Here is a 16092-nt window from a genome sequence, read left to right on the forward strand (position 1 = left end):
GCAAATGTCTTCCCCCACCCCCCTCCTCTTCATTATACTTAATACACTGATCTCTCTTATCTACATACCTGGAATTAGTAGCAATTCCACTGCTGTCAAACAGCTTACTGCAGGCGCACAGTTAAAATGGAAGTCAAACTGATTTCTGGAATAGCGTTTAGTGGAAAAAATGAGTAAACAAAGTAGGTAGGAGTGATACGACAAAATATAAAACCTCCCAACAGACTAAACTGCTTTCGCTTCCTCGGGGGTTTTTACCGACGCATTCCAATCCTCTGAGCTCTCTCTTAGCTGTGTTAATTTTTGTTTACAAATCCGTAGCAGAATGCCGCCCAGAAGGAAGCACCGAAATGTTCCCAAGCCCAGGAACACGCTCCGGCTCCTTGGCCAGGCGGTGCTGCTGGCTCCCTGCCGCCCCAACGCCGCTGCCCCTGGCAGGGGACCAGGGGAAGGATCCAGCTCTGCGTTTTGTGACCCATGGAAAGCTGGAAGTTGTCTCCTCTCCTCCGCCCCCCTCGGTCCTTCCTCCTTCTGCTGGGATAAAGGACTGTGCTCAGCATAGGGTCAGAGAGCCTAAAATCACTGTGGACACATATGAAAGCTTTTAAACTGGTACGTTATTTTTAAATGCTAATTATTTACGCATTTTATGGGCTGCAACACTAAACGTAACAATAACTGCTCTCACAGCATCTCGTGTTACAGGCTGAACATATCATAAACACTAAGGCGGCCACAGAATCGTGCAAACTACAGCAAATGTTTCTAAATACGGACCTATCGATACAAGGTATGTGAAAAATCTTATCGGCGAAGTACGGCATAAACAGTGTGCAACCGGGCCCTTGGGAAGGGCAGCTAAGAACTAACCAAAAGACAAACTGCAAAAACAAACACTCTGCTTTTCAAACTGCAAATCTGGCTCAGAAGAAACTGCATCTGCATCTCTGACTTCTGAATTCAGAGAGACAGCACACGGTTTCCAATGAGCAAAAATCACAGTTAACTGGGAAATTAAAACACAAGCACGAGATCAGCAGAAATCACAAATTTATTAATCCTTAAATATATCAATCATTTACCATTATGGCAAGAAATATGTACACTGTGTCCCATGGTAAACTGCAGTGTTCCAAAATGACAGAAGAGAAGTGTGTAATTCCATTGTGGTGGAGAGAACAAATCACAATTTCCTCACGTCTTAGTGTGGAAGACAAACTTGGTCTACAGTAATACGTCAACACCACATGCTATGTTAGAAGTATAAAAAGAAAAAACCACCCTACACCTAATTTGTTAATTTTAAATACAGTTATGCCACTTATAGCCGCTTCACAAAAAAAAAAAAAAAAGTAAAGAAATTAATGAGAAAAAAAAAATGAGGCCATTACTTTTTCACAGATCCCATTGGCAGGTTAATATGGCTCAACACATTTATTGTAGATGCTTATTTTAAATATATATTGTTTAAAATCATGTAGTAATTATCAGAGAAGCTTAAATCCACCTACCATACATCCACTAGTAACAACATCAAAATGTTTAAGAACTGCTTTTGATTAGTAATCAACACAGAAAGGTGAAATGGTACAAATTAGGAAGCTTTCCCGTTTTAAAAACTTCAGGCTGTCGCGTGGTAAATTTTTCACCGCTAAAAAGGACATTGACTGAGATATCATGCACTATACAGCGCTGCAGAGAACAGTTAGCCCTGTTGGTAATAGAATAACTCATGAATGGAAAGAAAATAAAAGAAATGACCGATCCTTGTATTAAAACCGGAAGGGAATAAACCTACGTGTGTTTTCACAGCAACGTAAGGGAAGCGAAAATAGTCCCCGCAGCAAAGTTTGGGTTCCGCAGTGACGCAGCGAGCGCTCCCCGTGCGGCGTACAGGCGCTGGCACCGACGGACCGGGGGCCAAACCAAGTCGGTAACGCTGCAAAAATTGTTGTCCTTGACACTGTGCACTGCGTGAGGGTTTTAAGAAACCAAGGGCAGGTTGAGGGGGGAGAAAAACCTGTGGTAAAAGCGGTAAGAGTCTTACTAGAAAACTGGTGTATCCACAATACATTTGCAGAGGAGCAACAGCAGCAGTGTAAAGAAAGTAAACTCTTCATACTAAGCTTTTAAGGCCTAATATTTCTCGAGTATATGAACCACACAACTGGTCTACAGCTGAATTAAAATGTTATATTTTTTTAAAGCCTCCTTAAAAAATTTACAGTATACCCTAAAAGCGATAAAAATATGTCTTTCCCTGTTCTTCCATTTTAATCCTCAAAACCTGCCCCTCAATCATCACTCAGTTCCTCACAATTTTTAATTTTGCTTAATCGTCCAATAGAAATTTTCAATTAGCATAGTAAGAAAACAAAGGTAAAGACTCAAAAGAATAAAAAAGAAGCTGCTGGCTCACCAGAACCGTGACGGTTTAATCCTGAAGTGACCAAGCCAGCAAATGATGAGATTTTTCCAGTTTACACAGACTAATAAACTAAGAAGGCTTCAGCTGGTACAAAGCCAAGATATTATCACTTCCACATTTATCAGTGATTTCGTCCATCTACATGCTGTAATAAAAACCTGTTTTATAGTAACGGAGCTGCCAGCGGAAATCCTAACCGTTCCTACCAGAACCAAAGCAAATCCTGGGACTCAGGGGAAAAGGAGGAGTCAAAAAACAGTTCTTAAAAAAAGAAGGTAAAACATACTTTTTCTTTTTTTTTTTTTTTTTTTTTTAATAAACAGGGTATTTTTTTAAAGTTGTCTGTCAAAACTTGGCATAAATGGAGAAAGTGACAAATGTATTCTGTATCTACTGCTGTCCATCAAATATTTCTTTTTTTTTTTTTTTTTGTCTTTTATGCCTTGTTATTCTCTATTTGCATGGAACATCACCTTCATTGAAATGTCAACAGTGTACAGATGGAATATACAGCAACACGGTGCATCACAAATGTGTTACATGAAGAACCTTCACAACTTCATGCACTCAGAAACATGCATGAAGAGAACGGGATGGCCAAGATGGTAATCAACCAGGTGCGTTGGGTACAGAAAATGCAAGAGCGGCACCGCTGATATTTTTAGCTAGGAAGAAGAAGAAGAAGAAAAAAAAACAGATTGCCATTACTGAAGTAACATCACCACCAGATAATAATACATGCTCAAGTTTTAGCCAATACTATTAAAAAGAAATCTTCTCAAGCTCATTTAACACAATATTGTGAAGAAAACCAACGGAAAAAATAACCCCAAACGCTCAGGCAAAGCATTCTTTTATATTTCAAACTGCTTTACAGTCATTTTCCATCTTTACAACATGCCAGAGTGGCTGTTAGAACAACAAAAGGAAACTGAGGCAGGAAGCCAAAGTCCCTTAACAGATTTCTTAAAAGAGGGAGGGCAGAATTCAGATGTGAATCTCTGCGTTTAACTTACTTCCTCGGCATGTACGTTACAGACACTGCCACAGACCGAGATTCTCACACAAAAATTGAAGCAAGTAACAAGGAAGGATCAGATGTCATTTACATGCAGGACATGCTAGAGCCATATGCAGAGAGAAAACAAAAGGAACGTGTAAGCCAGGAGTTAACTAACTGGGCTTATAATATCATTTGTATTACCGTAGCATCTAGGGGCCGAAGTCGCGATTGGGATCCCGCTGTGCTAGGCACTGTACAAACACAGAACAAACTCTTTACTTAAGTCTTCCTGCTGGTTGGTATTTAACTTAGGAAAGCGTAAGAAGGTGTAAGGTGTGGTGAGTGAGGGAATTGAAGCCTGGAAACCTCAGGTCTGAATTTAGGTTTGGGAGGCAGTTTTAGGTCCTATAGCCCTTTGACTGCCCATATGAGGCAGGTCAATTCTCTGTGTGTGTCCAGACACGGTTCTGCCGGAACACATTAGCACAAGTGCTTAAGAACATGGAATACAGAGAAAGATACCCTACCCTCAGTCATTGCGCTCAGAGAAAAACAAGGGACAAGACAGAAAGCAAAATTTCTCTCGTCTGACTTGCAGCAAAAACTACAAATAAAATTTATTTATAAACAAAATATATATTTGTGCTCATATTCTTCTCCAAATAAATTACCTGCTAGAAGAAAACACTTCCATATACCTACAGCTACCAAACAGCTCAGTTCTGCCCTTAGACTTATGCACGCTCCTTACTGTAGTCCTGAAAACAAACACACTACTGAGCTTGTACAGCAACTGATTTGACATAATCTGGGATACTACGTTTGCAAAAGCTGATCACAGCTACAATTGCTTTTGCAAGTTTATTAGATTTGAAATTCTTCTTCAGACATTATCTGTAAGGCACTTTTTTATTATGGAAGTGCCATTATTAACTACTATGTATTGGTAATAATTAAACAAATAGCTGTAGAGTGTATAAATTTCAAGTACGAGGAAAGAAAGGAAGGATAACCTAACAGTATTTTAATTACATTTCTTCTGTAGTTTTCCAAAATGGAGTTACTGGTGCACTGCTCCTCTGACTGGGAGAAGTAAAGGTGAAGTTCAAGGCAGTCTCAAAGACGGTCAGGAGGGGTTACAGAAGGCAAGTTCTGGCATGGCGCTACCTGTGAATCTACCAGTTAAACTGGAGAAGACGGGGATTAAAGAAAGAATATGTAAAATAACTAAAAGAAAAATGACAGTCCTTGGGCTGAAAGGGGAACTATCAGCCTCGAGGAGACTCGCTAGTCTTTGCCGATGACCTGAGCACAAGCAGTAGGACTGATGTCACGTACCATGCTTACGCTTCGGTGGAAGGCACTATAAATACAAAGGAAAACAGGAGTATTGCGCAAGAAGAACCAAAGAACCTTGAGGGCTGGGTAATCCAGAAATGGTACATGTAATAATAGGAAGTACGAAGCTGCATGCTCAGCAAAAGTTTCTATATACTCGTTGGTTGGAAACGACAGTTGAGGATAAATACATGGCTGACTTGGATGATCTGCTGATGTGATGAGGACAACAAAAGAGCAAAAATCGTGCCAGAATGCAGCAGGTGTGGCATTCTCAACAGGGAAAAGAAGGACATTGTGAAGTTAAATCAAGCACTGCCCACAACTGTACACGGTATTTCAGAAGAACCCAAGCTAATGAAAAGACAAACCTCAAACTAAAAAAAAGGCAGCAAAGAGCTATTATGGTAGCCAGGAAAACGGAGATCCTATCAAAAAAAGCCAACCAAGCTAGCGTTGTTTATTCACTCCACGAAAATAGAAGGTGGGAAGTGATCTAATTAGCCTTCATATAAAACAGCTCATGTTTGCGTGCCTATCCCCAGAACAATGATGAAATAAGAATAGTCAAGGATACATTGAATACAACTACAATTTAACCCGGAAAGTTAAGGTTTCTAACCATCAGACCCGTGAAATTTTAGAACAGTGATACGAGCAAGTCCCAGAAACTCCTCTGAGCTCAAGATGAGGGTTAGGTAAAGGATTTATGTGATGTTGCTGCCAGTGCTACCATGGGGGCTGCGTATCTAGGGCCCATGCTGCAATCTCAGAGCATCCCTCCTTAAGCCTTCGCCATGCTTTAAAGGCTTTGAGCCCCTACTCCTCCCCTGTGACCTTTCCAGCTGGGACACCCTCTCGCAATCCTGAACTCTCCTCTGTCTGACCCCAGAGGCTCAGAACCGACACAGACACAACCCTGCAGTCTCAAAAAAAACCCCTGATCTCTCAGCTTCTTCTCCTTCCATCCTTAGCAGTCCCAGAAATCCTTATCTTTATCAGAGAGCATGAGCAGCTGTAAAGAACTGACATGGCACGAATACTGAATAATTGGCACTGCTTCTGAGGGGTAAACCTCAGATCTGTGCCTATGACTGCATTCCCTTGCCTGAAGGGCCAGGAGTCGCTCTGCGGCAGCTAGTCCCTTTGTGTTCCAGAGGAACCACCTCTGGTGAGCACTTGTAGGAGCAGCACGTGTCACGGCAGCCCATCACACACGTACGTGTTACGTGAACTAAGTATTGAGGCACCCGTTACAACACCGTGCCTCAAAAAGAGCTGCTATAAAGTCTTACTGAATGAATTATTACAGGAATTATTGGGCAAATTCTATAATCTTCCATGAAAAGAGTAATAAGATGGCTATTTTTTTGCCTTCTGCTTTTGGTGTCTAAGAGTAAGTGTCATAAATTATCTTTTAACTTTAGGATTGTTTCCTATAAAAACAGTTATGTTAAAAAATATTATACCCCCCCAAAAAAGACCCTTCTCAAAAAACAAAGGGAAAAAGAATCCCAAAGGAAAAGATTAAATAATTCTCTAGTCCAATTCACATCATTCTGCTATAAACACTTAGGCACTGGCATAGGTGAACCTGTTTCCTTTACGCTTTCTGGCTCTACACATACCCAGGACAGAGCCCTTGACACAACACTCCTTTATGAAAATATCAAAAATCAGCATAACGCTGCACTTCAAGAAAATGTAGCTACTCTTTCAATACTATCGGTTTAAACACAGGCAGTGCAGCTGGAATGTGAAAAACAAAGGATGACATGCTTCCTGCTCCCACTGGTTTCACATTTGTAAATAAAATATAATAGTTATCACTAGTAATTGAATTAGTTTCTTCCTAAAAAAAAAAAAAAATTAAAAATTAATCCCCACTAAAGTTTAACACTTCATTCTATCGTGTTTCTTACTTCATCAAATACTATTTGATATCGAAGAACGGTGTGGCAACAAGTAAAATATGGGACATGACAAAGTTTGAAGGATGAAAACTAAGCTCTTATCCTCCACGCCAGGAAATTCAGCCACTTTTCACGTTAAGACACCTCACCCAAATGTAATTATATCCTACAGAGAGGGCGTGCACCTGAGCCAAGCAAGGCCTATACTAATTAGCTGCCTAATTTGGAAAGAGCCTAACCTAAGCCAGAAGTCGGTGAGGTTGGGCTCTGAGGGACACAGGGGCATGAGCGAAGGCTGCAAGCAGAAGAAAAGCAAAGGAGCGGAACAGAACCTCCTGAAGAAGTCGCGACTCTTTCTTTTGTTCCTGCAGCTCTGAGCATGCTGGAACGTACGCTGCCGAAAATCTGGCTGAAGGAATTGAGGTTGAGTGGTGGCATGACTCCGAGGGGATGAGAGGGCACGCAGAGATGCCCGAATGAACAGAAGAAGAATGTGACAGGTACTCGTATGACTTAATTTACAAAAGTAAATACATAAACTGGCTCAAAAATCAACTTGCCTGAGTAAGTAGAGGTGGTTGGAAATCAAAAATTACTCAAACAAATATTACTCAAACTCCAGTTTTTCAGAACCATGATACTTTTTTCTTTGGAACTTTCTGGTCAGCTCTAACAGCTCCATGTGTCCTATTGCTTGTTATGTTTTTCAGGTTTTCCTGAAATTCTATTTCAGGTTTTCCAATCCTGTTTTGCGTGACTTGTATCTAGCCTTATCTACACGAAAACATTTTGCTGCTCTTCAAGCTGTCAAGCTCAGGGACTGAGTTGGATCAGTGGGCATCACAGTTGAAAACATCAACAAAACCAAGCATTATTTTTAAAATATTTGCACCCGTGCTATATGCACAGTACTGAATATAATACACACCACATAAACGACCACAAGAAATTACGCTATCAAGAGGATGGTTTCAAAGTTTTTAAGGCCAAAAGCAGCTATTAGACTCTCTGGTTTGACCTACACGGTTTAAGCTTGTGGTCTGAATTGTTTCTTACTTGATAGGTACTGTTGGCGACCCTGAACGGTGAAAATGAACATTCTGCCATTTCCCATCACGACGGTGCCAGACCCGCGTCTCCTCTGACTGCATCGTCTTTGGCATCCCGCTCCCATCCATGTACTGCGTGAGCCGTATATATGCAATGCAAGCAGCATCGTCACCCACAAGGTGGACATGAGGATTGAGGATAATGGTGTGGATTGGCTTATTACTTTTGGATAAAGCTAGGAGACAAACACACACACAGAGGATACATTGAATTTTCTCTATGTAAGCCAAAATAACTGACCTCACCCCATTTTACAGAACAAAAATCTCAAGCTTTGCAGATACAAAATAATAATTATTGTTTACTGATAATCACGACTGACAACCAGCTCAAGTACGCTGTAAAAATGAGCACAGTCACAGCATAAAGTATGTCTTCCCCTTTCCTATAAGGAAACCAAGCAAGTGTTTAATAGTCCGTATTATTTAATCCATGTACATACATGGATTAAATAAAGTGGGCACCACCATCTTGAGTATCCCAATTCTTCAGTTTCACTGCTGTGTCTAATGTCTAATGACATTTGTATTTAGCATTTTCAGTTAAAATAATTCAGCTTTTACCTCACTCTTGTGACATATTTTATTAAGTGCCGATATCTATGTAAAGTAAAAAGCAGCAGTAATGAAAAGAAACATTTTAAGGAAAAATATGGAAAATGCTGTTTTGGAGATGGAAGAGAATTTAGGAATACAATAATCGCATTTCATGCTCAGACATTTCTCAGAAATTACTGGATAAAGTGATACCTTCATTTGCAATATTTTATTTCCTTTTGAGTCAAGTCTGTTCCAAAATGGTTACTAACATTACATGACCCTCTAAAACTTTATTAGATCCACTCCACGGCTAATTTTTCTTTCTTATAGCTGACATGATTGACAGAAAGGGACTACATATATTGATGTGTTTATATATGCGTATATATATATACACACACTCCCCAATACAAAAAAGACAGCTGATGAGATCCTCAGCAGTACAGACTGAGTGACGACGACGTCTTCCCCAGTATCCCCAGTACATCACATACTCACTGGAAGTGCTGACTGCGATCACTGTAATCACACAATTTAGTGACCTTTCTTTCATGTCTACTCACAGCATGATTTTCTCTTTTCCCCAATGGGAAAAAAAAAAAAGTATAGGTCTGAGAATTACTTATCTATGGTTTGTTTGGTTTTTCTTTTATACACCTTGACCTTCTCTTTCCAAATACCTGAAACTTTCCTCCGCTATCCAATGTGCACGTGAATGAGCGCAGCAGAAACAGGCCGAAAAACACATACAGCAGAGCTCTGGAAAAAGTAACACTCCCTTCCCCTGCCCAAATCAATTAGCTCCCAAAGGAAAAAGCTAATTAGACCAGAGAAACACAATCGCAACGAACAGATGAAGATTCACAGAGATGAAAAAGGAATGTTTACCATTTTCAAAGTAAAACCGGTGAAAGTCCATCCCTTCTACTAGATTGCCCAAAGCTTCAGGTTCAAAAGATGTAAGGCCTGGATCACAGATTTTTCTGTGGAAAAAGGAAATTCTGTAATAAACCCACGTGGTTATGTGACACAACTTTGGAGAGATTACTTTTAAACTGTTTCCTTTATTTCCATCGGACATGTTACTTACCTGTGCTATCACACCAGAAAAGAATGGAACTTAAATGGGGAGAAGTAATGGAGTTCTGGTTTCACCTAAATTCATAAATTTGGCAGCTCACTTTGGGTGGACTAGATTTCATATAAGTCATCTTTTGGTAAAAAAAAGACTGCCAAAGGCCCCACAAGTCAATGGTATTACAAGTAGGAATTTTTACTTGTGACTCTGAAAACTGCTTCCCTGCAATCCAAAGGATACTTTTTACATCCTGCATCATTATTTAAGCAACATTTATATATATTTTTTTTGTACACTGCAAAAATTTCGATAAGAATTTGGAATAAGTTTCCACTTGACAGCTGTGCCATAAAGGTTTTAATGTGATCGCACCAAACTAAAGTTTAGTGCTGGCAAGTCTTCAAACAGGACGAGCAGTGTCACTGTTGAACTGTGAGGCTTGTGCTGCAACAGGATAGAATCCATCCAGAGAAACACAGGAAAATTTCATGGTTTTTTTTTTTTTTTTTTTTTTAGGTAGGAAAAAATGGAATTGCAGCTTTCCAGAGAAAAGCTGAGAGAAATCAGTCCACTTTCCCCCAGCACAGTGCTCAGTAGAGGCTGGTGGAACCTAAATTCCACGTGGTCTTTCACACTGTAGAAGACAAACGGGATTCTAGCTAAGATCAGTGTCTATGGACAATAAAAAATTTCTGTTAAAACAGGCTTCTGGTGTGTTTTCTGGATTCTAAATCACAAACATGACTTTACTTTCGTACACCAAGACAGATCACTGCATATTTTGTGTCAGGATTATGGTCCTGTCTCGGCAGAGTAGTAAATTGGATTTACGCTAGCAGCTCCTCCGAAATTGGCAACCAGGCTCGTGTAAAGCCGGGGCAAAGCAGCAATGACCACGTCTGGTGTTTCTTGGGGGCATCTGAGAATGAACTTCAACAATACGTAAATACAAACACACGCGCTCCTATATAAATATGCGTATTTACATATACAGTGTCAAATACATCAACTCTCCTCAATCCTTCTGAAATGAGAAAACTTACGTGTAAGCTTCGAAGTCCCCATTGTTGATAGCTTCAATCAACTGCTCAGTCACCTTGATGATCTCCTGCTTACGAGCTAGGGAGAGATACAAATGCAAGCTATAAGACGGAAGGCGAAGTGGAAGGCGATGGCTGAACGGCTGTCAGAAGCACAGCCGGAACAAAAGCATTCTGTCGCTCCCCAACTGGCGCAATGGCCACTGCTCTGCCTTTTCTATGACTGAGGGACGCGACGGTAAATTGCCGCTTTACGCTCTTTTGGCTTCAGTGCGCTCCTGTATTCATGAGGAAATTAAAACACGTGACAAGATCAATCCACTTTCCTATCATGCTTTTAATCGTCTTCTCTTCACTGACCGATCTGCTGTTTAAAAAGCAAAACCAAACCAAACCCAAACCCCAACTCTTAACTTCAAATTAAAGGGAACTGATTATTGCTCTACAAGCGATGCTCTAACGTTTCATATACACACGGGGCCTTTACCTTTTTAGTCTCTGATGCTGATTTTCAGGAATCTCTGTGACACTTGGGGTTTTGCTTTGGCCAAATGTGTACGTTTAAGTAAAGATGAATTTAGCTTTAAGCCTATAATTAAGACGGCCTTGTGCAAAGCTCGCGGATTACATATACTGCACACGCATCCAGGCAGGTCTAATCACAGCAGTGTCTTTCAGCTCCGACTTCTCTGACTGCGCCTGTCCTTCACTTGGAAAATGCTTAATGTATCTATAGTGCAATAAATCTCTATTACTACAGTACGTCTACTAACTAATAATAATAAATGCTAAATAGTAACAGAAGAATAATACATTAAAAGCAACAAGCAGAATATGTATTTCTAGTAAGAATACGCAAACTCAACCAGTGTTTGCATACGCCTCCAAGGCAAAAGCATGTGAAACAGGTTTTCCTCTATCTGTCAGTCAAGAAATAAGCTCACAATACAGTATTTGTTAAAGTTGATAGGAGTTACCCTAAAACAGTGCAGAGTAAACACATTCCTGCACAGTGGTATGGTTATTACTAACCCCAGTTACTCCAGGAGGGCAAGGTTTGAGAGACTTTATCAAGATGGAAAATCTGACTTTGCTTTGAAAATGGACTTCTGCTTTTAAAATCTTGGGTTTTTTTTGAGGAAGAGAGGTTCACATTTTTGCACTGTATATTCATTGTTTGGTAAAGTTTGACCTTGTACTGATGAAGTTCAACCAGAGCGGCATTGCTCTCAAATACAGATTTTTGTGAGTTTAATGCTAAATGGGTAAGGGAGACAGATTTTACCAGTGTGTTTGCAAGGATTTAACTTACATTCAACTCCTTATTAAACCTCAGAAAATCGATCTGGAAGACCAAGCTTGAAATAAAAAGAAATGCAAGCAGCCAGGTTATAGTAGCTGTCTTGTGCAAGCAGTAGTTGTAATTATCCTGCACCCTCCTACGTGTGGACTAGACTACTAACACACACACACACACACAAAAATGCTTGGAATGTTAAAACCAAAGTACTGGGAGAACTCACATTCTTCAAAAAGAAAATGTTGGGGAGCACAGGTACAATGTATGTCTCAAATGCTGTACCGCAAGAACTGACATCGTGGTGTTAAAAATCATAGAATCGCTGAGGTTGGAAAGGACCTTAAGATCATCAAGTCCAACCATTAACCTACCCTGACAAAACCACTTCTAAACCATGTCCCCAAGTACCACATCTACTCTTTTTTTTAAACACCTCCAGGGATGGTGAATCCACCCCCTCCCTGGGCAGCCTATTCCAATGTTTAATAACCCTTTCAGTGAAATTTTTTTTCCTAATATCTAATATAAACCTCCCCTGACATAACTTGAACCCATTTCTTCTCGTCCTATTGCTTGTCACCAGGGAGAAGAGGTCAGCCTCCACCTCTCTACAACCTCCTTTCAGGTAGTTGTAGAGAGTGATAAGGTCTCCCCTCAGCCTCTCCTCCAGGCTAAGTAAACCCAGTTCCCTCAGATGCTCCTCATAAGACTTGTCCTCCAGACCCCTCACCAGCTTTGTAGCCCTTCTCTGGACACGCTCCAACACCTCAATGTCCTTCTTGTAGTGAGGGGCCCAAAACTGAACACAGTACTCAAGGTGGGGCCTCACCAGTGCTGAGTACAGGTGGATGATCACTTCCCTAGTCCTGCTCGCCACACTATTCCTGATACAGGCCAGGATGCCGCTGGCCGCCTTGGCCACCTGGGCACACTGCCGGCTCATATTCAGCCGGCTGTCCACCAACACCCCCAGGTGCTTTTCTGCTGGGCAGCTTTTGAGCCACTCCGCCCCAATCCTGTAGCTCTTCATGGGGTTGTTGTGACCCAAGTGCAGGACCCGGCACTTGGCCTTGTTGAACCTCATACCATTGGCCTCAGCCCATTGGTCCAGCCTGGCCAGATCCCTCTGCAAAGCCATCCTACCCTCAAGCAGATCAACACGCCTGCCTAGCTTCTTGTTGTCTGCGAACTTACTGAGGGTGCATTCGATCTCCTCATCCAGGTCATGATAAAGATATTAAAGAGAACCATCCCCAGCACTGAGCCCTGGGGGACACCATTTGTGACCGGACACCAACTGGATTTAACTCCATTCACCACCACTCTCTGGGCATGGCCATCCAGACAGTTTTTTACCCAGCGAAGAGTACACCTGTCCAGGCCATGAGCAGCCAATTTCCCCAGGAGAATGCTGTGGGAAACGCTGTCAAAAGCTTTGCTAAAATCCAAGTAGATAACATCCACAGGTTTTCCCTCATCCACTAAGTGGGTCACCTTATCATAGAAGGAGATGATCTTCAAGGTCCCTTCCAACCCAAACCATTCTATGATTACAGAATATGGTTCCAGCAAAGTTTCTCTGGGCAGTGCTAGCAGAGCTGTATCTGCTGACCTGTCCATGGGATATAAAATACGTTGATCAGGAAGCTCTCCAGGCCAGCAAAGTAAGTCAAGGAGATTACAGCAGTATCACTGGCTCAAAGCAATCGCTGTCCAACTCCAGCACTAGCCTCAGTTCTTCCAGTACATGTGGAAAAACTTTGCTGTTCATGACACAGACCGTCAGCAACAGAAAGATGTTGTCAAATCATCTGCCTTCTAACTCATTTACCAATTTCTCTACAAAATCACAAGCACCACGTGAAACTGTATGTGAAAGCAACTACACTACTCTTCCCTTTCAGCAACACACGAATAACGACACACGTATTAGAAAATCAGATTTCTTCTTATTTAGTGATCTGATTTGCAATCTCACTGGCAGAAAATGACTAGGAGCCAAAGACAGAGATGGAGCATAATTTAGAAGCTAGAGTTCCAGAAATAATTTATGCTGTGTGCCAAACCCTCCGCCTTGTTCTCGGCCCTTACTCGTTTGAATGCGAGAGTGGTTGAGGGAGGTGAATATCCCCGCTACTCCACTCTGGTGAGACCCCAGCTGGAGTACTGTGTCTAGATTTGGTGTCCTCAGCGCAAGAAAGACACAGACCTGTTGGAGCAAGTCCAGAGGAGGCCACGAAGATGCTGCGAGGGCTGGAGCCCCTCTGCTGGGAGGACAGGCTGAGAGAGTTGGGGTGGTTCAGCCTGGAGAAGAGACGGCTCCGGGGGGACCTTAGAGCCCCTTCCAGTATCTGAAGTGGTTACAGGAAAGCTGGGGAGGGACTTTTTACAAGGGCATGTAGTGATAGGACGAGGGGGAATGGCTTCAAACTGGAAGAGGGGAGATTTAGATCAGATACCAGGAAGAAATATTTCACTCTGAGGGTGGTGAGGCGCTGGCCCAGGTTGCCCAGAGAAGCTGTGGCTGCCCCATCCCTGGAGGTGTCTCTGCCCATGGCAGGGGGTTGGAACTTGATGATCTTCAAGGTCCCTTCCAACGCCAAACCATTCTATGATTCTATCGTTATGACAGAAATACGAGATCAAGAACAGGCAGTATGGAACACTCAGTAAGATCAGACATCAAAAGAATAGTTAAAAACCTCAGTAGCCACTGTGATTTTACACAAATCTCATACTGATTATTTTGGGGTATCTTTTTTATCTTAGCATTTTATACTTTCTGCGTAGCCATGCGTGTGGGTGCAGGGAGACAGAGTACAAATAGAGACCAAAAGCATTTAAGTGGATAAATACATTGTCTAGGAAGCAGAGGTTTAGCCCGGGAGGAAAGAAGAGAAAGGAGACAGGGAACTGGAATACAACAAGCATTTGGAAGGAGATTGGAAAGCAGCGTGAAGCAAAACGCAGCTACGACTCGGTGGCCGCGTGAATCAAGTCAAATACTTGTGCTTTTCCTTAGGGCAAGGGAAGAAACAGGGAGGGCACTGAAGAGGAACGGATATTGGTAGGAACAAGGTCCTGCTATTGCAGACAACATCTGACAGAAATAATTGGTGCTTATTAAAGTGGTAAGAAAATGACCAAAATTCCATTATAAATTTGATGGACTCCACGTAACATATGCTCTTCCAAATCTCCAGTATCATTTCCCATCTAAACACCCATTACAAACTACGCAGGACAACAAGCGGACACAGGAGGCATGAGGGAAGAGGCATCTGGCCAGTTCCCATCTGCCAGATAACCGTTGCTTACAATCACCATTTTAATTTTTTTTTTTTTTCTTTTGATCCAATAGTAAACTTTGCTTGTATTCAATTCTAGGAGAACTATGCTGTTTAACATACAGTGGCAATTTCATACTATTAGAATTTTTATTTGATGTGCAGTAAGAACGTCCTAAATAAACATACTTCAGCTTTGGTTAAAGCCGGCCAGAGATCCGTATGCTGTCGCACAGTGTGATCAGACAATCAGACCGAATCAAAATGCGCTGTTTCTTTGGCGTTATGAGCTGTGTGTATTACGGCTGTCTTATTCCCTCCCTTTAAATACCATCACGTGTTCACGTGCAAGGAATATATCTAATCTTACGGCATGTAAGAGTTTCTGATAAATGACAAAAAAAAGACACAGGAGAAAAACTCAAAAATTGTAATGGGATTCTGGTAAAACTGGTTCAGCTACTTTGTCTAAGAGGTGCCAGAAGTGCCAAGTGAAAAATTAAAGCCTGACCCATCTATACTGTCTTAGAATATAGCAATGGCTGCAGATAGTACAGCGGAAAGCTGCCACAAAATGGCAAACTTGAGTGGGAAAGATGGCAGCTTTTACGTTCTTAGCTCAGAATACGGGTAAAGTAAATCCATTAAAGAAAAGACCATGGACCTACTCTCTAAATATAACCTTTACCCCTGTAGGGACAGTGAGTAAAGTCAGGAAGGTATCAGCAGTTCAAGAAAATACGACCCCTGCTTTGGCAAGCGAGTAGGTGTATGACTAATACAAAGGCAGTTCAAGCACAAATATTATGAAGAAAAGCTATAAAAAGACCAAATAAGAAGAAAAGAAAAGAACAAACCAGAACATTTCCTGGCTAAAATGATTTCTGCAGCACTGCTGTAGTCCATATGGTAACTTTAAATGAATTATTAACCTCTACCTACATTGCACTACTTTTTTTCCCTGCTCAGCTACAGGGTGGGGATAATCTTTCAGAGTTAAATAACACCTTTAACGCTAATAAATATCTAAAGAACACAAAATAAGCAAGGACACCA

At 41.5% G+C, this 16092-nt stretch overlaps 1 protein-coding gene across 8 annotated transcripts in view; it reads right to left on the reverse strand.

Moving 5' to 3' along the window:
- Positions 1-1033: 1033 nt before the first annotated feature.
- The window catches only part of CAMK2D (calcium/calmodulin dependent protein kinase II delta), a 166828-nt gene continuing 151769 nt past the window's right edge, over positions 1034-16092 (reverse strand). For 7 of the 8 annotated variants that reach the window (XM_082482393.1, XM_082482390.1, XM_082482391.1 and 4 more), the window contains 5 exons: positions 10453-10528; positions 9220-9314; positions 7739-7967; positions 3633-3682; positions 1034-3093 (listed from right to left, as the gene is read on the reverse strand). In XM_082482393.1, the coding sequence (XP_082338519.1) occupies positions 3676-3682; positions 7739-7967; positions 9220-9314; positions 10453-10528 (407 nt within the window). In that variant the 3' untranslated portion in view covers positions 1034-3093; positions 3633-3675. The remainder of the gene's footprint in view (positions 3094-3632; positions 3683-7738; positions 7968-9219; positions 9315-10452; positions 10529-16092) is intronic. The other variant, XM_082482387.1, reaches the window with a different exon arrangement.

Source organism: Vanellus vanellus, assembly GCF_965231255.1.
Source record: "Vanellus vanellus genome assembly, chromosome: 4".
NCBI classification, from domain to species: Eukaryota; Metazoa; Chordata; class Aves; order Charadriiformes; family Charadriidae; genus Vanellus; species Vanellus vanellus.